General features: G+C 40.6%; 1 protein-coding gene across 2 annotated transcripts in view; it reads left to right on the top strand.

Annotated features, from left to right (window-relative positions):
* The window catches only part of SF3B3 (splicing factor 3b subunit 3), a 48,117-nt gene that overhangs the window by 18,769 nt on the left and 5,458 nt on the right, over window positions 1-23,890 (top strand). For both annotated transcript variants that reach the window (XM_027119300.1, XM_027119301.1), the window contains exons 9-18: window positions 1,365-1,530; window positions 3,584-3,679; window positions 6,910-6,982; window positions 12,236-12,387; window positions 12,693-12,848; window positions 13,859-14,014; window positions 14,515-14,658; window positions 17,916-18,038; window positions 18,774-18,928; window positions 23,139-23,313. In XM_027119300.1, coding sequence (XP_026975101.1) covers window positions 1,365-1,530; window positions 3,584-3,679; window positions 6,910-6,982; window positions 12,236-12,387; window positions 12,693-12,848; window positions 13,859-14,014; window positions 14,515-14,658; window positions 17,916-18,038; window positions 18,774-18,928; window positions 23,139-23,313 — 1,396 coding nt within the window. The remainder of the gene's footprint in view (window positions 1-1,364; window positions 1,531-3,583; window positions 3,680-6,909; window positions 6,983-12,235; window positions 12,388-12,692; window positions 12,849-13,858; window positions 14,015-14,514; window positions 14,659-17,915; window positions 18,039-18,773; window positions 18,929-23,138; window positions 23,314-23,890) is intronic.

Here is a 23,890-nt window from a genome sequence, read left to right on the forward strand (position 1 = left end):
TTATCTTGCTCCTAAAAAACTACACTGGATTGTTCAAAGGGCTTTGTATTGAAGGTTTGGTATATGACTTAAAGAATAAATATGACCAGCAGTGTGATTTTATTTTAATTGAGCTGCTTCCCAAAAGTGTGCTCATTGCACACTCAGTTTATGATGGTATATTGTTACAGGTTATCTACTCCCAAATTGCTTTCCCTTTTTTATTTTTTTTTTTTGTGGTTTTTCTTTGAATCAGTTTACAGAGCCCCAGAGGACAGACAGGAGAAGGGCAAGATGATTTTGTTGCTTATTATCTCTGGATATGTTTATGTTTTGTTTCAGGAATAATAATACAGTATCTGCATACTTTTGTGAAATAACCAATTCTTGTTTTTTGTTAGATTTGGCCTGGTGACTGGTTAAAATAAGAAGTGGTTATAGATTTTCTTTGGGTTTCATTTATCCATACTTCATTTTATTTGACAAAAACTATGCTTACTAGGTGTGATGCAATGTTCTAAGTACTCATTGAATTCTTTAGGAAGGTACTATTCAATTTTATAAATGAGGCAACTGAGGCAAAGAGAGATTAAGTAATAATATGCAGCTAGTTAAGCGGCAGAGCTAGGATTCAGACCCAGGCACTCTAGTGGAAGTCCAGTACTCTTTTTGTTGTTTTTTTTTTGCTGTACGCGGGACTCTCACTGTTGTGGCCTCTCCCATTGCGGAGCACAGGCTCCGGACGCGCAGGCTCAGCAGCCATGGCTCACGGGCCCAGCCACTCCGCGGCATGTGGGATCTTCCCAGACCGGGGCATGAACCCGTGTCCCCTGCATTGGCAGGCGGACTCTCAACCACTGCACCACCAGGGAAGCCCAAGTCCAGTACTCTAACCACTGTGATACTAAGGTCCTGCCACCAGTTTGAATTCAGTAGTCTTAATTTCTTTATCCCTCTTTTTAAAGAAATAGAAAACCCCAGTCAGATAAGCAGAGATCTCAAACTATAGATGCTGACTCAATATTAAAGTGATTTATGAGAATTATGTTGATGGCAAACATCTTCAGACAGAAAATATTTTTTAAATGCTATTTGCTTTCTTCCTTCCAGTTTTATTGAGATATAATTGACATATAGCACTGTATAAGTTTAAGGTGTTGCAGCATAATGATTTGGCTTACATACATTATGAAATGATTATCACAGTTCATCTCATTTGGTACAACATTGAAGAAGTAGGAAAAAAAATTTTTTCCCTTGTGTTGAGTACTCTTAGGATTTACTCTCGACAACTTTCATGTATAACATATAGCAGTGTTAATTATATTTATCATGTTGTACATCAGACAGAAAATATTTTAACTAAAGTCTTTGCTTCTCCCTAGTTACTTATATCAAATTGCACATCTTGGAGATGATGATGAAGAACCTGAGTTTTCATCTGCCATGCCTCTGGAAGAAGGAGATACATTCTTTTTTCAGCCAAGACCACTCAAAAACCTTGTGCTGGTTGATGAGTTGGACAGCCTCTCTCCCATTTTGTTTTGCCAGGTGAGGATCTTTCCAGTCACTCCATAATGAACAGTGCTAGCCAACTGTTTCTGAATCTGAATGAGTTTAAAGTTTTAAATCCAATTAAATTAAGGTCTAGTTTAAGAGGTTCATCAGCATATCTGTGGTATTGCCAGAGTATAAGGGTGAAGCACCTAAAGGTAGTTGGGTAATTAAAAACCATTACATAAATCCTTGGGCTTAAAAAAATTTTTTTTTAATGATAAAAATCATGTTTTATAAAAATTCAGACTGTACAAAAGATAAAAAGTAAAAGTCCAATCCCCAGTCTTTTCAACCCTCTATTCCACTGAGGCTGTGCCATTAATAGCTTCCTGTGATTGCTTCCAGACATTTTCTCTGCGTCTATAAGCATTTGTGTGTTACACTTGTCTTTTTAATGTAAATATGCTCATATCCTTTACAGTATTCTGAAGTAGACCTTTTATCACTTAACAGTCTGTGAATATCTATATCTCATTTTAACACTCACTTCCTCCGTAAAGTACTCCAGAGACACTGGGATCAGTCAGTAACAGAACCCTTTTGGGAACCCCAGGTGGCCCAAGATGGGATTTGTGTCTCTCACTACTGGCATTCAAGTGTAGCAGAAATTTTACCATGCTGTTGCATCCTGGATTCCTGGGGTTCCAGTGACCATTAGGCACCACCCTACCCTGTCTAGATGATTACACTTTTAGTGGAAGAGTTTTGCTCACTGTGCCACGGACACACAGTCAGTATTCAGGCACTCTTCCTGGTAAAAGTAGCAGTTCTGAAGTTAACTGCTTTTGTTCTTTCTTTTTGAGAAACGGTTAGTCCTGAGGGCAATAGAAAATAAGTATGAATAATTCCTAATTGGATTTTTACTGATTTTTTTTTTTCTGCTTTCATTGGAATTTGAGGAGATAATTGTGTAAATAGTTTGTAGGTCAAGAATAAAATTAACAGGAAGTTCAGGTATCTGTAGCAGGGCTATAAGCATTTTTTGCCATGTATCTCTTTACTAGCTTAGTGAGGCTTCTGGATCCCCTCTGTGAATGATATTTTTAAATGCATATAGTAATAAACATATGATAGCCAAGAGAGCAAATTATTTTTTAAATTGTGAAAAATTAGTATATGTGCCTCTGTAATGGGCTTAAAATAACAAGATAGTGCATTTAAAATAGGTGAGTTAATTTTTTAAAGAAGTCAGTGTGAAGGTTATATACACTCAACCCACATGCTCATCCATGTTACAGTAGGCTGCACTGCCTTACAGTCAAGAATTTTCATTTGAATTGTACAGTTTGACAAAACTACAATACAAATAACTTCTTTCCACGTGTTGATCAACAAATATTTGTACTGGAAAGCAGGTCGATATCTGGGGTGACTAGTACAAGAACACATGGCTTCCCCATTTGGTGGCAAACAGCCAGGTGCAGAGTTACCCTGTAATTGGTCTGGTACATCATAGGAACGTCTGTAGTAGATAGGGCAGCTGTGGTCATGTGCGTTCTAACAGCGGATCTAGTAAATGTAATTTTGAAATAGTGATAAGGGAAATGATATTTGGAGGTGTCTATAAACTTTAATATTGGTGACAAAGTCACACATAAAGATAATTAATTTATTGTCTATATTTTTGGTTAGAAGGAAATGCTGAGATTTCAGTTTGAGGTTATATAACAATTTCACTGATTGTAAAAAATATTTTGTTAACTCAAGAACTGATACACGTGGGACTTCCCTGGTGGTCCAGTGGTTAAGACTCCACGCTTCCACTACAAGGGGCACAGGTTTGATCCCTGGTCAAGGAACTAAGATCCCACATGCCACGCAGCATGGCAAGAAAAAAAAAAAGAACAAGCTTTTTTGGTTGGTAAAACTTGCTGCTTCAAACTGTTTGCTTTTTGGAACATTGGGTCTTTTCCACTCCGTGCCCCCATGGCCAGTAGCAATATTTAAGTCTAATAAACTAAAAAGTGGTTTGTCGCCCTGAGAACAATCAGGGTTGGGTATGGAAAAGTAGCAGAAGTAGACATTTTTTTCCCCTTTCTCTGTGCAGATAGCTGACCTGGCCAATGAAGACACTCCACAGCTATATGTGGCCTGTGGTAGGGGACCGAGGTCATCTCTGAGGGTCTTAAGGCATGGACTTGAGGTAAGATTGGAATTTCTAGATCATATGCAGGGTTTGGAGGAAAGCATTGACAAAGCAGCCTAAGGCTTTATTCTGATGAGATCAAAGATGTATTTAATGTTTCTATGAAAGAAAAATGTTTTCTTTCTCCCCATTTCCATAAAGTTTAGAGTTTAAATTTCTTAATCCTTTAACATGTTAGCACAGTAGGCACATTTAAAAAATTTGGCAAATAGGAATCAAAGGGGAGAAACACGTCTGTTAGTTCCAGGTTCAGTCGCCATTACGTGGAGGTTAGGAAATCTGCATGGCACATTTTACTCCGTTTCCTTTTAGTGTTGGTCTTTTTTCGTAGCTTTTAGATACTTATATTTTTAACTATGTTAATATTGTGTATATATTTTTGTATCTTATTACGTTCCTGATTACTGTGTGCTCTTATGTCATGTCATTATTTTTAGTTTTATTTATTTTTTGTTGTTGTTGTACGCGGGCCTCTCCCTGTTGTGGCCTCTCCTGTTGCAGAGCACAGGCTCCAGACGCACAGGCTCAGCGGCCATGGCTCACGGGCCCAGCCGCTCCGCGGCATGCGGGACATGACAGGGAAGCCCTGTCATGTCATTTTTAATGTTTTTGCAATATATTTTCACAGTGGGTAGATTAGAATTTATTTAATGAATCCTTTATTTTTTTAATATAATTTATTTTTTATACGGCAGGTTCTTATTGTGTATCTGTTTTATACATATTAGTGTATATAGGTCAATCCCAATCTCCCAGTTCATCCCTCCACCCTCCCACCTCCTGCAATGAATCCTTTACTTTTTAGGTGATATGAATACTCAAAATTACCTTCTCAAATCCCACACGCTCTTCTCATCATGGTTCTAGTGTTGATGGCTTTTAGCAAGTACACTGGACTTGATTTTGTTAGGAGTAAAATAAAGCTGTTTCTGACACTTTGCTCTTAGAGGTTGTGGTTGAGCAGGCTCCAGGCTCTTAGAGTCCCACTGCCTGTTTTTGGAAATTTTTATTGGAAGACAGGGAAGATGACCTTGGTTTTGAATTCTGGCTCTACTACTTAATAGTTATTACTAAGCTTTATAGGACCCGCCTTAAAGGATTGTTGTGTGAATTAAATGAGAATGTGTGTAAAGCGCTTAGCTCAAGTTCTGGCATATAGTAACTGTTCAATAAATGTTAGCTATTAATATTGTAGTTTCAGAGAATTCGAAAAATTTTGACTGCCAAAATATTCATCAGGTCACCAAATTTTCGATGACTTGAACCCAATTTAGACCAGTAGTTCTTTTTTTTTTTTTTTTGCGGTACGCGGGCCTCTCACTGCTGTGGCCTCTCCCGTTGTGGAGTACAGGCTCTGGACGCGCAGACCCAGCAGCCATGGCCCACAGGCCCAGCCGCTCTGCGGCATGCAGGATCCTCCCGGACCGGGGCACAAACCCACGCCTCCTGCATCGGCAGGCGGACGCTCAACCACTGCGCCACCAGGGAAGCCCTAGACCAGTAGTTCTTGATTAGTTACTTACTGCTAATTGGATCCTATCAAGCATCTGATTAAAGCAAGTGCTCAACACAAAAAATACATATATGCATTAACAGAAAATTTTGTGTACCGTGTAAGAGTTAAAGGACCCAATTAAGAATCATTGTGAGTCATCTGCTTCCTCCTAATTTTTTCCAATTATATTAAAAAAATATTATGTTATATAAAACTATTTTTAAATTGTTGGACGTTTCCTTTTTCCTGTATATCTATTTGTTGAACCTTGTTGTCTAGCTAGATTATGGTCTCAGTTGAACACGGTCACTGTCAGATATTACATTTGGTGTATAGAGTGTGGTATACCTGACATTTACGTTTTATTGATGGTGAAGTTTTCCAAGATTCTCCTGTACCACGATCAGGTATTCCTGCTATTATCACATCAGTAAACCAACAAAAGGGTAATGTCTTTCATATATATACTAGCGTTCTTCCTGTAAGATGTAGTTCCACTGTACAGTATAATAGGCTGCCTAATTTTTTATTTCTAGGTCATTTAAAAAACAATAAAATTTTTATTTTTGAATGGTTTTAGATTTACAGAAAAATTGCAAGGATATTACAGACAGTTAATGTATAACCCACACCTAGTTTTCTCCTCTAGATCATTTTGAGTTCATCTTATGTATTGCATTTACTCTCATTTGAGAGCCTGTAGGACATTCACAGGATTCTTGACTCTGACCTTAAGGAGCATAAGAACCTAGTAGGAAGGACAAAACAATTCCTCGGATCACTTTTTAGGTAAGTGTCCTAAGAGGTGGTGATTGTGATTCCTGTGAGAACTTATGAGGAAGAGATGACTGCCAGCCAAGAGAATAAGGGAAGATTTTTCCTAAAGAATGTGGCATTTGAATTGTTCTGTGAAGGGAGATGGAATTTGGCCTTGAGGAAACAAAGAAAAGAAATGAAGGGCTTCCCTGGTGGTGCAGTGGTTAAGAATCCGCCTGCCAATGCAGGGGACACGGGTTCAAGCCCTGGTCTGGGAAGATCCCACATGCTGCAGAACAACTAAGCCCGTGTGCCACAACTACTGAGCCTGCGCACCAGAGCCCGCGAGCCACAACTACTGAGCCTGCATGCCACAACTACTGAAGCCCGCGTGCCTAGAGCCCGTGCTCCGCAACAAGAGAAGCCACCGCAGTGAGAAGCCCAAGCACCACAACGAAGAGTAGCCCCTGCTCGCCACGACTAGAAAAAGCCCGCGTGCAGCAACGAAGACCCAACGCAGCCAAAAATAAAACGAATACAATAAAATTAATTAATTAATTTTTAAATTTTAATTTAATTTTAATTTAATTTTTAATTAATTAAAAAATTAATACAATTAAATAAATACATTTTCAAAAAAGAAAGAAATGGGATGCTAACTTAGATGGACTGTTTCATTCCCACGTGCTCACTTTGAGGAGGATGCAGGCATGTTATACCCAAAGGAAGTGTTTGGTCTTGGCTGCAACAACTGTCCTAGATGTTCCATCACTTCTTGCTGAAGTCTATTATGGGAATTGCCAGTGCCTCTAGCGTTTTGGTTCTTACATTCTTTTTGACTAGATGGTTCCAGTGTTTTAATCAAGTATACAGTGTGAGCCCTGCTATGTTGGGACTGTATTATCTAGTGTAGTTGTAAGCAAGGGGCTGAGTTTCATGCTCACTGGATCTGTGATTTGTCTCCTCTCCCTGTCAGGTATCAGAAATGGCTGTCTCAGAGCTACCCGGTAACCCCAATGCTGTCTGGACAGTGCGTCGGCACATTGAAGGTAAGCAGCCCTTTCCCAACAGTCAAAATGAGGGTCTGGGTGCCACTGACAATAGAAGGCTTAAGAGACTGCATTCATAATGCTTCTATATCACATCATCTAGCACCATATACTAGAAACTTCTTCTGACTCAACACCACGTTTTTGAGGCTCTCCCAATCAGGGTGCCTTCACTTACTACTTTTTGTACACATGGGTAAGGGGAGCATAGGGTGGCTGTTAATATTCAGTACATATACACTTGAGTATCATAGGTAGAGCTGTCGTATGTTGTGTTCTTTGACTGTATTCATCTTTAAGATACTCTTTCCATTTGTGTGAGGAGTATGGTGTAAGGGAAAGTTTTTGCTTCTTTTTTCTTCAACAATGTTTTCTCTCTTATTGTGCTGAAATCACAGTGAAATTAAAGGTATTATTTTGGGTATTAAGAGATTGGTAAAGCTTGTTAATGCTCAATAGGTATAATAGTTGTGTTTAAGGAAAGCGGAGGTTGATTGAATGGAATCAGAATTTTAGAGTGAGTAGAAAAGAAGGGATGGAGGAAAGAGGAAGTCTGAGCTCCAGAATAAAAATGGTCACCTCATCCTAAAAAATTGAAAGTTATGCGAAAATTCATTTTAGTGCAATAGCAGGAAAGTCTTGTGACAACTGAATTTCATTCCCTTAGAGATGAAACTCAATTCTCATTTTCCCTTTGATTCTTCGGGATCGTAGGTCATTTCTATTCCTAGACCTCATTTTCCTCTTGTTCCCTCAGGAATGTGGGACTGGCCAATATACAAAGCTTTTTAAAGAAAACAGCTGGAAATCTTCCTGCTATTTAGATGTTTTGGTTGTATGGAACAAATTTAAGGGAGCTGGGAAATGAGGAGGGAAATCTCGTTTCTATTAATAGAGTACACATTTTAGTGGATTTTGTCTCATGTAAGCATTGGAATCCAATCTGAGTTGAGTAGAAAGAAAAAAAAGTGAATAGGAAATTAGTAGGTTCATTTTAGCTGAAAAGGTAATTATTGGATGATTCGTTTTGAAAGATTTCCCCATTTTGTGTAATGTCTTCATAAAGAAACTGGTCACTGTTGATGTTCACCTTTAGCTTGGTGGCAGATTGGCTGGTTGATATTTAGGCTCTTGAAAACATTTCCCAGACTGTTTGAATTAGAAAGAGCCTTTGAGATAAAACCTAGTTTGCTCCTCTTTTTTTGTTTGTTTTTGTTTTCACTTATTAAACTTTACTGTAAAATCAATTTAGATATGCAGGAAAGTTAACCCCTCATTTTTATGAAGAAGGCCGAAAATCACAGGCGTTGACTATCCCAAGATAGGGCACCTAGGTAATAGAGACTGAAAGCAGTGTCTCCCGAATCTCAATCCAGTGTTCATTTGACTAACCCTATAGTGAGTTTGGGTCATGCTGGTTTTCTAGGATAAGTTCAGTATTCTCATCCTGCTACCTTGTAATTAAGATAGGACTCTACTCTCAGGGCATGTGCCATCTAAAAAAGAAGATAAGTATAAAAAACTGTTGTGGGCTTCCCTGATGGCGCAGTGGTTGAGAGTCCGCCTGCCGATGCAGGGTACACAGGTTCGTGCCCCGGTCCAGGAGGATCCCACATGCCGTGGAGCAGCTGGGCCCGTGAGCCATGGCCGCTGGGCCTGCACGTCCGGGAGAGGCCACAACGTGAGAGGCCCGCGTACCGCAATCAAAACCAAAACCAAAACAGAAAACTGTTGTGTGTTCTGATGTGATGAAAGGCACAAGCATGTTGCCAGGAGGGGTTAGAGAAGAGGGAACAGGCATGTGTTTGAGAATCAGGAAAGGCTTTTGGGGTAAGTTAGATAAGTTCGTGATCTGTGGTATGTTGCATGATGGAACTTGTAGCTGAAAAGTTTTGTCCTCTAGATACCAAAATCTAGGAAATGATTACATCCTGATAAATTTTACTCTTTAGAAACTATAATTTGGGTGTTCACCCACAAAACAGGTCAAGTTCTCTCTGTTCATTCTCTTTCCAGATACCCTAAGTTACTATTCCACATGTCCACACATGCTGCAGTCTTCCAGGCAACTACTAACCTTGGCTGGTACTTGGTGATGCACACTACCAATACCAAGCCTTTTTTTCTCTTCCACAGGTGGCTGGTGAAGGTGCTGATCACCACAGGTGTGTACCTTGTACCTATTGCTAGGGTCTACTATGGGGTCTTAGAGATTACCCAGGGAGAGGGACCTGCACAAAATATTGAGGCTGCCCTGGTAGCATCTTTCAGAGGGTAACTTTGCAGTTGGCTCTCCATGTGCAGTGTTAGTGGTGCACACCCATCTGCCTGTATGTTAAATAGTTTGAGGCAGGAATCACTTTCGCCTACAGAATATGGAACATTTGATTAATTTGCCTCTCATTAAGCTAAAAGAGGCTGTGGCTAGAAAATCTTAACTTCATACTCTCTCTTGATGTTTTTGTAATGTTCCACATGTACTGTCTGAAAGATTAGGTCCTGGAGAAAGCCCCCCTTTTTCTCTTTTGAGTATAATCAAGACTGTGCTGAGGCAAGACAAGCACTGAGTAGTCTGAGTATAGAGTGAGAGTGAGACATTGGAGGCCTAAATCATCTGGATGGTCACTCACTTTCCCCTTTGGAGTAGTGAGCTGTTTTTTGAGCCTGAGATACTAAGGCAGGGGAGAGAAGAAGAAAGCATTCCCTCTTCTGTGGGCTGCTTCCGTATTGCTCAGACAGATAGAAGTCCTTTTTAACTGAGACAAAGATGCGTTCTCATATCCTAATAGATTCTTCACTGAGGGTTGAACTAATGGTCATTTATATGAAATTTGAAACCTCTGGAAGAAGGCAACATAGATTTCATAGTTCATAGTCATTTATCTTGACTGAAGCTTGATTTTGTTCTGAAGTCCACCTTTTAACCTATAACCTGCCTAGGACACAAGAGCAGCTTATCTGTTTCTGGTCCTCCTGACCGTAGAATGGAAAGGGTAGAAGTTACAGTGTGCTTAGTATTTACAGGGTAGTGGATATTTTGAGGAAATCCGTGATGTAAAGGAGCTTTCAGGTGTCAGTCATTGCTTTACTCCTTGTTGAACTGCCCAGCAAACATAAGACCCTATTTAAGTCCACCAAGCATCTCTTTATTTTTATACCTGAGCAGTCTGGGGCCTTGGGTCAGAGGAAGGATAAGGGCCCAGGCAGTCCTTTTTCCCTCACTCCCCTCATTCTCTGCTTGTAAGTTATAAATGTGTGGTTTCTTTTCTGGAAGCCCACCTTTTCCCTTGACTGAAAGAAGAGGCTGAAATCCTGACCAGTTTGAGCCCGTTTTTGTTTGGCTTTAATTTGCTCTGGCACAGCTTTTAAGGTACAAGGTTTCAGTGTTGAGAACATGGGAAAGGACACGATATTTATATAATGTTAAAATTAAGCAATTCCTGTTACTTTTACATACCAGAAATTTCCAGTTCAAAAACTGAGAGCTGGAGCAAAGCTTCCAAGCTTGGTGTTGTGTGGAGAGTGAAGACGGTTTTGTTGTGCGCTATTAAGGCATCCATTTCAGAGACGACCACGTCCACACTCCATGTTTTATGATGGTGAACAGTGCGGTCTTCTTACAAAGCCATTTTATAAGGTGTCCCCAGGCATGCGATACATGTTGACAGTTATAGTAAAGTAATCTAAGACAAATTATCTGCTTGTTCAGTGTTATTCCTTATGATGGAACCCTTGCTCTGGATTCCTGGTGTAGCCATTAGATTATACCCATTGGGAAAGATCTTTGATCCTTGCCTTTCAGCCACTCATTCAGTGCACACGTATTATTAACTGAAGCAACAGTTTTGCAGAATAGTACTTACCCTTACTATGAGGCATCCTCATAAATTATATTTATTTCTATATATTTGTATTTTAAAATGCTGATTGCAGTCCACAAAATTGATTTTATGTCCTGCTAATAGGTCAGAATGCTACTATAGGTTATACCAATAATACATTTTCATCTGGCCCCTTTTTCTGTAAAGAGCACTGATTCTGCTGAACTCATTGAGTAATCTTAGTTCAGCTGAATGACCCTTGGAGCACTCAATCCATACTGTGTCCTTGATGTGAGTGGGGTGGATCAGGCCTATGGTGTTGAGCTCTGACAGGGACTCAGGCAAGCAGGATCCTTCAGCTGTTTCTGCTAAGAGTGAGGTAGCCACTCTAATTTAGTACCTTGTGTGCTTGTCATTCTATCCCTTGTTTGCCTGATTTCTGTGTGAAGGGGACAAGAAGAGGGGAATTGATACAGAAAATTCAAATGTAAAGTAGGAAAATCTCAATTCATCTCAAAAAAATGAACATACATTTATTCAGCATTTATCAAGCTTTATGCCAAACATTGTGCTGGATGTGGGAGATACATACAGAAGTTGTTTTATGTTGTAGGGTGGAATGTGTAGGAAGTAGACAGCTTTTAACTGTGGGATCTGTGTGAGAAACTTTTGGGGTTGCCTGTATACCTCTGACCTCCTTGAAAAACTTGTTGGTGTTTGTTTATCCAAGTGCATTTTATTAAATGAAAAGCAAGTTCTAATAGGATTGCTCATGACCATCGAATGGTGATATTTTTAAATGTGAAAAACTAGAGAGTTCAAGGGCTGACAATATAAACTACCACCACCACCCACCCCCTCCCTGGTTATCCAGTGTTCTTACATCATTCCTTTTGGGACATCCTAGGATTCTCAGTTTCCAACCCTAGAATGTCTTAGTCTCTTGGAGGCTTAAGTAATCACTATTTTATTCATTAGGTCTTGTGTTCTCACATAAGATACTTTTGGAAGAAAATGGGGACCTTCCTTGGTTATAGGGAGTATCTCTTAAGAATGGATTGTGATTGGCATCTGAAACTGTAGTTTCAGTACATATAAATATTGTATACAAAATTTCCTCTTGCTTTGTTCTCTTGCATTTTTCTAGCAAATGTCTCAAGAAAATATTAATTTTCAAAGGTATTAGATGTGGGCATGTCTACTTTATGTACTGTTTAGCCATTTAAGGAAGCAAAGTATATCTGTAGGCTGTTATGACCTTTAATTATCTTTTGGATCATCCTGTGCTGTTTGCCACATGACTGTGTGTGATGACTACACATAGAAGAAGTGCCTTGGAAAGTTTCTGAAGAGAATGCTTAGTGTGTCTCATTTGGTTTTGTAACTAATGAGTTCTTAGCTAACCCACTTCTTTCTTCTCTTTCCTTTTCAGATGAGTTTGATGCTTACATCATTGTGTCTTTCGTGAATGCCACACTTGTGTTGTCCATTGGAGAGACTGTAGAAGAAGTGACTGACTCTGGGTTTCTGGGCACTACCCCAACCTTGTCCTGCTCCTTGTTAGGAGATGATGCCTTAGTGCAGGTGAGGATTCTCAGAGAGCTGCTTAACCTGCTCACCTTACTTTGTCCTTTCTTTGACCTCATTACGGTGTAGATTGCTGGGTTCACATTTAAGGAGCTTTGAACTTCTTTGAAATGGATGCTGCAAAACATAAACTTTTTTGAAGTTAACCTTGCCTGGGACCTCTTAACTCTTTTTTGTCATTGACCCAACTGGTGCCTCAAATACAGTGCCTCTAGATCTGACAGATCTGATACGTGTGAGGGTCATGCTTGAGTGATGAGTCAAATTGCTAAAGTTGGGTTTCTTTCTGTTACTGCCTCAAGGTGTATCCTGATGGCATTCGGCACATACGAGCAGACAAGAGAGTCAATGAGTGGAAGACTCCTGGAAAGAAAACAATTGTGAAATGTGCAGTGAACCAACGACAAGTGGTGATCGCCCTGACAGGAGGAGAACTGGTCTATTTTGAAATGGATCCCGTATGTTATTTTACCATTCACTGTGGGACTTAATGTAGGGTTCAGAGGTGAAGATGGGAGTTGCAGTCCAGGTATCTAGATTACATATTCATGAGAAAGGGAAATGAACACTACCAAATGTAGAATAGTTGGCTGGTGGGAAGCAGCAGCGTAGCACAGGGAGATAGGCTTGGTGCTTTGCGATGACCTAGGGGGTGGGAAAGGGAGGGTGGGAGGGAGGGGATATGGGGACATGTGTATGCATATGGCTAATTCGCTTTGTTGTGCACACAAAAAACTAACACAGTATTGTGAAGCAATTATACTCCAATAAAGATCTATTAAAACATAAAAAATAAAATTTTAAAAATGAAAGGGAAATGAGAAGGGAAAGTGTCCTAAAGCCCTTTACAAGGGGGTTGGAGGTGGATATGTTTTCATGTCTTTAATTCTAATTGGAGTTATGAAATGCCATCTTAGCAATGAAACACTTTTTCTGCCCTGCACACTCTAGTTTTCCACCAGATACTTGCCATATGTTTAGTTTCTGCAATCTGAATCAATTTCAGAAATTTATTTTACTTTTATATATGGAAGGATGTTAGGTGTGTTTAATTATGTTCTTAAGAAGTCTCTGGTTGTGGCCAGCTTGTATAGTCCAACTGTACCTATGATTGAGGGGTTTTGTCTTTAAATGCCATATTTGAATTCTCTTTCACCCAGAGTATTTTCATGAACAAATAAACAATTTTATGTATTTTCATTTCCTGAGAGCTAGGCTGGCTTAGAAAATTTGTGGTGCATTATACTTGTCAAGGGTCTCTTGATTCTCTTGTCAGTAATTTTGCTTTCCATTAGCCTGTAGAGTTTAGTCTTGGAACCTTAGGTAGAGATATTCTTGGTCATTGATTATAGTAAAAAGAGTGCGAGGAAGCAAAAAGGAACTTAACAAGCTCCCTTTGTTCTCCAGGCCCAGGGTTTGGGGGCAAGTTGGAGTGGTTTGTGACCTCTCTCTGTCTTCATTCCTGTAGTCAGGACAGCTGAATGAATACACAGAACGGAAGGAGATGTCAGCAGATGTGGTGTGCATGAGTCTGGCCAACGTCCCCCCTGGAGAGCAGCGGTCTCGCTTCCTGGCTGTGGGGCTGGTGGACAATACTGTCAGAATCATCTCCCTGGATCCCTCAGTGAGTGTCACTCTCAACTTTAAGGATCTTCCACTTGGAACCTGAGCACCTGACCCATTTTTGATGTCCCTCTCTGAGATCAGCTGGGCTGGACCCTGAAATCTCCACCTGCTGCTTCTCCTGATTATTGTAGCAGCACACCTCAGGAGTCTTCTGCAGTGCCTGCTTCTTTGGCTTATGGCTTGATTCCCTTTTTTAGTTTAAACAGAAACAAAAAAAAAAATCCAAGACTGTGTTTACAGAAAAGGGCCTTGGATGACTTTAAAGAGGTGCCCTTTGCATATTTACTTTTACCATTATCCACTTTTGCAAAAAAAAAAGGAAAGCACAATCCTCTCCAGAGATTGTTTTAAGGTTCAGTCTAAATAGAACTCCTTTTTCAGGTTTTCCCTGTCCATGAGAAAGAGTTGTTCTTCACTTCTAGAATTAGATTTCTCTGGGTAGGTTTTTTCCAAAATTGGTCATTTCCCATGTTTTATTCTTTTCTCTTTCCCCCTTAGGACTGTTTGCAACCTTTGAGCATGCAGGCTCTCCCAGCCCAGCCTGAGTCATTGTGTATTGTGGAAATGGGTGGGACTGAGAAGCAGGATGAGCTGGGTGAGAGGGGCTCTATTGGCTTCTTATACCTGAATATTGGGCTACAGGTAAGAGATCTAGAAGCTCACGTTGTTGGTGTCAGGGCTTCTTTTACTTTCATGACTCCTTTGTTCAATACTGTGCCTATGGTTTCAGTTACCCACCTTATGAGAAGTGAGCAATGCTGCTCTGTGTTCCACTTATTTCACCTCTAATTAGAACAAATCAGGCCTAGAAAAAAGTATTTTTATGAAGAGTTTTTGATAAAAATGCTTAGCAATCGCTGTTCTGTGGCAGAACTAGATGGGGTTCTTAAGAGTTGCCTGTACTCACAGTATGCACCTTTTGAAACTAATACGGTTGTCCTTTGGTATCCTTGGGGGATTGGTTCCAGGATCTCCCTTGGATACCAAAGTCTGAGGATACTCAAGTCTCTTATATAAAATGGCATAGTAATTGCATATTCTCATACACTTTAAATCATCTCTAGATTACTTAATTACCTAATACAAGGTAAATGCTATATAAATAGCTGCTGCAAATTCAAGTTTCGGTTTTTGGAATTTTCTGGAATTTTTTTTTCCCCCTCAAATATTTTTGATCTATGGTTGGTTGAATCCGTGAATTCAGAACCCCTGGATACGGAGGGTCTCACAGTTCATAATGGGCTCCATTAGCAATAGAGGGCCCCTAGATGTTCCCTGTTGTCAAAGCACCTGAGCTCTTCATGGCCCAAAAGGCAGGAACCTAAGGATCAGAGATTGTCAGGGGTTTTGACCATATATTGATACTTTTCGTTTGCATCTAGGCCAGGTACTTTTTGCTTTTTAATTTCACTTCCTAATTTAGAATTTCTCAAACATGCCCAGGAGTTAGACTAACGTAATGCACCTCCATGTACTTATTACCAGTTATCAGCACTTTGTCTTTTCCCCTTCTTTTCTTTTTCCTGGAGTATTTTAATGCAGATCCAATATGGTATATAGTTTCATCTTTAAGTACTTGAGAATGTAGCTGTGCCGAGGGGTGTGTGTGTGTTGAGGCCTTAATATGATCATGCTCAACAAAATTTAACAATTCCTTTGTTTGTTTATGGCTGGCTGCGTTGGGTCTTTGTTGCTGCGCACGGGCTTTTTCTCTAGTTTTGGCGAGCGGGGCCACTCTTCATTGCAGTGCGCGGGCTTCTCATTGCAGTGGCTTCTCTTGTTGCGGAGCACGGCCTCTAGGCACACGGGCTTCTGTAGTTGTGGCTCGAGGGCTCTAGGGTGCAGGCTCAGTAGTTGTGGCACACGGGCTTAGTTGCTCCGCGGCATGTGGGATCTTCCCGAACCAGGGCTGGAACCCGTGTCCCCTCCATTGGCAGGCGGATTCTCAAACCACTGCACCACCAGGGAAGCCCTAACAATTCCCTAATGTCATCTGATATCCCCATATTCTAGTTTTCTCCTTTTTTTTTCTTTTCCCAAAAATGTTTTTACATTTGGTTCTACTCGGGATCTACATAAAGCTGTGCACAGTTTTCATATGCTTGATTTATCTTTTTATGTTTCTTTTAATAACTGTCCCAACCTGTTAAAAAAATTTTTTTTAAAGAAACCAGATCACTTTTCTTGTGGAATTTCCCACCTTCTGGATTTGACAGAGTCATTCCTTGTGTGTTTAATGTTCCTGCAAACTGGTGGGTAGATTAGACCATGCTATCCATTAAAAATACAATGCAAGCCACAGGTCTAATTTTAAGTTTTTCAGTAGCCACAAAAAAGGAACAGATGGAGTTAAATTTTAATGTTTTATTTAACCTAGTATATCCAAAATATCATTTCAATTTGTAGTCAGTAGAGAATTAAGATATTTTATGTTTTCACCCTTTTATTTTTTTGGGTATGGGGAGAACTAGGTCTCTGAAATCTGCTATTTGGTACTTTGCACTTAACAGCACTTTTTTAAAAAAAATTATTTTTGGCTGCATTGGGTCTTCGTTGCTGCGCGCAGGCTTTCTCTGTTTTCTCTAAATTGCGGTGCACAGGCTTCTCGTTGCAGTGGCTTCTCTTGTTGCGGAGCACGGCCTCTAGGCTCACAGGCTTTCAGTAGTTGTGGCTCGCAGGCTCCAGAGTGCAGGCTCAGTAGTTGTGGCGCACGGGCTTAGTTGCTCCATGGCATGTGGGATCTTCCTGGACCAGGGCTCAAACCCGTGTCCCCTGCATTGGCAGGTGGATTCTTAACCACTGCGCCACCAGGGAAGTCCTAATAGCACACTTCTAATTCTGACTAACCACATGTGGCTTGATGGCTATAGTATTAGATAGCACAGACCAAGAGGTTGATTAGATTTGTTTTTGGTGAGGGACAAGAATATTTTTATAGGTGCCATTTGTTTTCCTATTAGGTGGCATATGAAGTCTGGTTGTCCCACCTAATTTAGTGATGTTAGAATGTTAGTATCTATTTTGAATGACCTGTTTTAAAGCTCCCTGTCCATCTTTTACTTAATAACAGCCAGTGATACACATTGCTTAGATTCATTAGGGGTTGGGAAGTGATGGTTTTCTATTTCATTCTTTAATTAGCTGGAACTTTTCTCTAGAGACAAAATTTGCTTTATATCTTTGCTTACCCTGAAGTACAGTTCATATAGGGAAAGGATAAATATTTCATTTTTTTCCCCTTTGCTCACTTATTTTCAGAGTAAGGAGTTGGTGCCGTAGCATACTCCAATGAAGACTGATGAAGTGTTTGTTTTGTTTTGTTTTTTATATAACATTATGAACTTGCAGATTTTATAATATTTGTGCATCAAACTATTGTAGTTGTTTTGGATGCTAAATTGCCACATTTTAGATGAGTGGGAGTTCCCCTTTCAAGTTGGCTCCTTTGTCCTTTTAACATGACCCCACTATCTTTGGAGGCTTCTTCCTGGCACAACAAAGTGCCCCACACACATTTGGAACATTCTTGCTTCAGACCTGAAAAAGCCATTTCTCTTAGGATTCTTATTCTTTTTAAGGGAAATGGTATTTAGAGACCACAATAGGCGTGGATATTAAACTGTGCATACATCTTAAAACTTAAAATTATGAAGAAGAGTTTAACATACTTGGTAAAAATATTTTTAAGGATACACAGTGAAAAGTAACTGTGCTTTTCACTTAGTAAATAGTCAATAGCTATTTGAGTGAGAGTGATTTAGGAGAGAGTGAATGAATGGCTGGCTGATTACTATATATTTAAACCACCTAGTCATTTCCTTCCATTTGCTCTGAAATTAAAGTAGCTAAAGAAGCTTCCATTATGTATAGGCTTTAACCACTCCTCTCCTTTTTATTAGAATGGTGTGTTGCTGAGAACAGTCCTGGACCCTGTCACTGGGGATCTGTCTGACACCCGCACTAGGTACCTGGGGTCCCGTCCTGTGAAACTCTTTCGTGTCCGGATGCAAGGCCAGGAGGCAGTAAGTAATGAAAGGGGCGAGATAGTGTTTTTGGATGTTAGTGGCATCAGCTGAGAAAAATCCCCTTGGTATAAATTTTGCTGTCATTAATTCACCAGTGTTGTAGTTAGTTGACATTAGCTTTATCTTGATTAGTTTCCTTCATGTGGGAAGTCTTGGGTCCCTTAATCTAGAGCTTCTTAACTGGATTTCCATGGCACTGTGCCATGATTTGGTTATAGGTGAGTTAGAATACTGATCCCTTCAATCCTGAGGCTGAGCAAATGGAGTACACTGACAGTTAGCTGGAAACCTCCGATGTAGGATACCACTACCCAGGAGCAACCTGGTATCAGTGTCATGGCTTACTGTGTAATGTGAAAGAGGCTGGGAAACATTGTGTCCTTTGTAGCTAAGAATATCAGTGTTGCCGGGTGCTCTGCTAGTTCTTTACTTGTTACTGCATTTAATACTTGCAACTATCCAGCCTTGTGATAGTATTCCCAATTTACACATGTGGAAACTGGGGCTCAGAGATTGAGTGATTAGTAGGTCATCTGGCTAATAGCCAATGCTTTTAGCAAATAGTAAGCCATACTGCCTCTTCTCTAGGCCTGTTTTTCTTAAGGTAGCCCTTTAGGTTTCTAAAATTCCTTGGGATATTCTGCACACTGAAATTTGGGGATAGGATAATTTGGTTAGCATACCATGTTTGGGCTTTTCCCAAGCTTATTGGAGATGTTTTTCTTTCCTCAGGTGTTGGCCATGTCAAGCCGCTCATGGTTGAGCTATTCTTACCAATCTCGTTTCCATCTCACCCCCCTGTCTTACGAGACCCTGGAATTTGCATCTGGCTTCGCCTCTGAACAGTGCCCTGAGGGCATTGTGGCCATCTCCACCAATACCCTGAGGTGAGAGAGCCCCACAGTTGAAGCCCCGCAAGAGGCTGCAGAGATCTGACTTTTTGCCATGGCACTAGTGTTGTAATTGAAACCTTCATTTGGCTCAGGATTTAAGTACCTGGTAGCCAAGTCTTGGTGTTTGGGAGTTTTAGCTTCTGTTTAGACCTTCAGTGCCAAGTTTTTATACTCAGCAGTGTAGTTCAGTCTCTGAGATTTTTAAGATTCTTGTTTTCAAGGGCCATGCCATTGGATTGGTTTTAGAGCAGGCGTTGTTGGCTCACTGATAATCTTTTCTCACTCTGTCTTGCATTTGCAATGTTATATCTTAAATATTAACCAATATAAATTATTTAGGCCTTTTGCAGGTTGACATTATTTACACTGATCACATTGGAGTGAACACTGTCTGTATTGCAAGATGGAAAATAACCTATTCGGTTTGACTGTCTCGAGTTTTGGCGGTTGGTTGTGTTTGTTTTCTTTTTTAACCCTTTAATGCCACTAGTGTCACACATGTCCTGGTTATAACTGTTGGCTGTTTACAATGGAACTCTGACCTCTTGATATATGAGTCACTTGGTACTTAATCAAGTGAACTGCCAGATTTGTTTGCAAAAACTTTTGGAACTTTTCAGTCATTGTCGCTCTCTTTCTAAGTGTCAGCACCTTTGTATACCTTATGCTCCAGCAGAATTACTCTCCCTGCCTACCTCCATATATTCCTTCCTGGTTTTTTATCTCTGCAGCTGTCCTTGGAATGCTTCCCACACACATCTCTGCCTTTCAAGGCCTAGCCTCATCCATGTATCCTCTAATTGTTTTATCGACGTGTGCTCTCTATCTCCTTGATTCCTTATTAATTTTGACAATTCCACAGGTTTGCAAACTTTTTTTGTAGCAGCAGAACATTTTTCCCCCAGAACAATATCAGGGAAGGCTGCTGTGTGAAACATATAAGAAGAATTCTTGGGAACATAGTTTAAATACCACTGTCCATAGTACTTACTGTCAGAACCATTCACTTTCACTTTTGGTTATTATGAATAACGCTGCTGTGAACACTCATGTACAAGTTTTTATGTGGGTGTATATTTTCATTTTCCTTGGGTATGTACCTGCAAGAGTGGAATTGTTGGTAACTGTTCAACTTTTTGAGGAGCTGCCAGGCTGCTTTCCAAAGTGGCTAGACTATTTTACGTTTTCACCAATGAGGTTTGAGGATTCCAATTTCTGCACATCTTTACCAACACTTGTTATTATATGACTTTTTGATTCTAGCCATCCTAGAGAGTGTGAAGTGATATCTCATTGTGGTTTAGATGTGCATTTCTTTGATGGTTAATGATGTTGAGCATCATTTCATGTGCTTATATTGGCTCTTTGTTCTTCTTTGGAGTAATGTCTATTCAGATCCTTTGCCCATTTTTTAATTGGGTTGTCTTTTTATCATTGAATTTGTAAGAGTTCTTTTTATGTTTTAGATACAACTGCCTTATCAGATAATATGATTTGCAGATATTTTCTCCTGTGGATTGTCTTTTCACTTTCTTTTCTTTTGGTATTTATTTATTTATGGCTGCGTTGGGTCTTCGTTGCTGCGCGTGGGCTTTCTCTAGTTGTGGCAAGTGGGGGCTACTCTTCGTTGTGGTGAGCGGGCTTCTCATTGCGGTGGCTTCTCTTTGTTGCAGAGCACAGACTCTAGGTGTGTGTGCTTCAGTAGTTGTGGCACATGGGCTCAGTAGTTGGGGCTCGTTGGTTCTTGAGCGCAGGCTTAGTAGTTGTGGCGCACGGGCTTAGTTGCTCTGCGGCATGTGGGATCTTCCTGGACCAGGGCTTGAACCTGTGTCCCCTGCATTGGTAGGTGGATTCTTAACCACTGCACCACCAGGGAAGTCCTGTCTTTTCACTTTCTTGGTGGCATCCTTTGGCACACAAAAGGCTAATTATTTTTTAAAGAATTATATTTTAAAAACTCCATCTTAGGGACTTCCCTGGTGGTCCAGTGGTTAAGACTCCGTGCTCCCAATGCAGGGGCCCGGGTTCGATCCCTGGTCAGGGAACTAGATCCTGCATGCTGCAACTAAGACCTGGTGCAGCCAAATAAATATTAAAAAAAAAAAAAACTCCATCTGAGAACTGCCTGAAGTCATCTTGGGTATCAGCAGTGGTATATGCCCCACTTTGACAAACGCTGGCTAGCCTCATGTTTTCCAAGGAAGAATACAACACGGGAGCATCCGTGTCCCTTCCCATGTTATGTTTCTCCCTTAGGACAGGTGCTGCCTCTGTCTGGAGTCTGCCTTTTGGTGTGGTAGAGTGCCTTTATGAAAGCAGGCCAGTGTGTGGGTTGGACTAGAAGAATCAAAACTCAGGAGTTGTGGGTTTTTTAAATGCTGTACTTTTTTTTTCCTTGCAGAATGACAGTTTTTGATGTTTAGCAGTTGATCTTTTTTTTTTACTCACATGTTGGTAAAGTATTTGATTTAATGTCTGCAAGTAAAGGGACCTTGCTAATTATCCCCTCAGAATATTTGGATATTTATGGGAGTGGAATGTTGTTAATCATAGTCTATTAGAAGATGTTCTGGTTTTTATATTGTACTCTTTTTTAATGATTTTTTTTTTAAATACATTTATTTATTTATTTATGGCTGCATTGGGTCTTCGTTTCTGTGCACAGGCTTTCTCTAGTTGTGGTGAATGGTGGCTACTCTTTGCTGCAGTGCGTGGGCTTCTCATTACAGTGACTTCTCTTGCTGTGGAGCACAGGCTTTAGGCACACGGGCTACAGTAGTTGTGGCACACAAGCTTAGTAGTTGTGGCACACAGGCTTAGTTGCTCCGCGGCATGTGGGATCTTCCCAGACCATGGCTTGAACCCATGTCCCCTGCATTGGCAGGCGGATTCTTAACCACTGCGCCACCAGGGAAGTCCCTTAATGATTCTTAATTAGCTGTTTTTTTCTTTAAGCACTTTGAAATGGTTTTTCCTATCTTCCATTGTTTTTTAGGTCTGCTGTCAGATTGTATATGATCTGTAAGAATATTTAAATTAAAAATAAAACTCCATTGTTAGAGACCAAGTATCTATATTTTTAAGAGCATCTGGGTTCTCTGCTCATTTTGCTTATAATTAGACCTAATGCACATCTCTGTCCCTTTTTTTTTTTTTTTTTTTTGCGGTACGCAGGCCTCTCACTGTTGTGGCCTCTCCCATTGTGGAGCGCAGGCTCAGTGGCCATGGCTTATGGGCCCAGCTGCTCCATGGCATATGGGATCCTCCCAGACCAGGGCACGAACCCGTGTCCCCTGCATCGGCAGGCGGACTCTCAACCACTGTGTCACCAGGGAAGTCCACATCTCTGTCCCTTTTGACAAAGGTTGTAGAACTCATACTTGCCATCTCTTTGTGCGTCGTTGTGGATTTCCTAAAGCTTAGGTGATTTTCGTTCAGGATGGCATCCAGTTTATTTTATGAAACACTGTCATACAAGTACCACATATGTTCAGATAATTGCAGTGCTTCACAGCAAATTTGGAATTGGTACTTTTTTTTTTAAATTTAATTTTATTAATTTATTTTTTTGGCTGTATTGGGTCTTTGTTGCGGCGTGCAGGCTTCTCATCGCAGTGGCTTCTCTTGTTGCGGAGCATGGGTCTAGGCGCATGGGCTTCAGTAGTTGCGGCTTATGGGCTCAGTAGCTGTGGCTCGCGGGCTCTAGAGCTCAGGCTTAGTAGTTGTGGCTCACAGGCTTAGTTGCTCCGCGGCATGTGGGATCTTCCCGGCCCAGGGCTCGAACCCGTGTCCCCTGCATTGGCAGGCGGATTCTTAACCATTGCACCACCAGGGAAGCCCTGGAATTCGTACTCCTTATATCAGCGTTTGTCAGTAATAATCAAGAGGAAATTTTGACTTTTCACTGTCACATTATCATTGGAGGGATAAAAAATCCTTTGAGGGTTCTAATGTAGGTTTCACTGGTGGAAACTGGAATCACCATGAACAGTGATGGGCTGTTGCTAAAGTAAAGGCCCTCCCCTGATCTCCTTGTCTCTTACATGTAATCATCTAGATAAGAAGGCTATTGTTTCTTGTTGTCTAATGCCAACATTAGAGCTTTAGGGATTGACGTGTTTGCTGTGACTGCTTATAGACCATTTCAACACCAGTTTCTTGGTCCTGAGTGGGTGACCTATTAACTCCTTGCCTTTTGCCGTAGGATTTTGGCATTGGAGAAGCTGGGTGCTGTCTTCAATCAAGTAGCCTTTCCACTGCAGTACACACCCAGGAAATTTGTCATCCACCCTGAAAGTAACAACCTTATCATCATTGAGACTGATCATAATGCCTACACTGAGGCCACAAAAGCTCAGAGGAAGCAGCAGATGGCAGAGGTAATGCATTTAACCTTCAGGGTTCAATAAAAAGGCATTCCTATGAAATTGTGTTGAAAAGTTTAAACCTCTGTGTAATTGATGGCTGTAGTCTTTGTTATATTTGAAGATCCAGGCTCTTTTCAGGTCCTTCAAGCAGAGCCCTTTGCCACAGTCCTTGGTTTTAGAGGCTTTCTTGTGACTTAGGACTAAAACGCTGAGCTGGGTTTATTCAGTATTCAGCTACTTCTCTGGAACGGTTCTCCAGTCCTGGAACTTCCAAAACAATCTGTTTCCTGAAATTGGGCCTAGAGGAGACTGCTTTTGTATTCCCCACAACACCAGCTCCTTCCAGAAATCATTTCCCAGCAAAAAACAAATGGTCCCAACTATATAAAACTGTATCTGGCCTAGAAAAGAGGAAACAAGTAGTCTTAGCAAGAGAAATCAGATGGATTAGATAGAAAAAAGGTGTTTTCATCTTCATGTTTCTCAGACCGCCAGTCAAGTATTCGCCACAGCTGATGTTAGTTCTTTAGTTTCCCCTTAGTGATCTTTCCTCTTCCCCTTGTCTGTATACCTCTCCCTTTGATCCTGA

This window comes from Aethalodelphis obliquidens, unplaced genomic scaffold (assembly GCF_003676395.1).
Source record: "Aethalodelphis obliquidens isolate GAN/ISIS:26980383/991018 unplaced genomic scaffold, ASM367639v1 scaffold20, whole genome shotgun sequence".
NCBI lineage: Eukaryota > Metazoa > Chordata > Mammalia > Artiodactyla > Delphinidae > Aethalodelphis > Aethalodelphis obliquidens.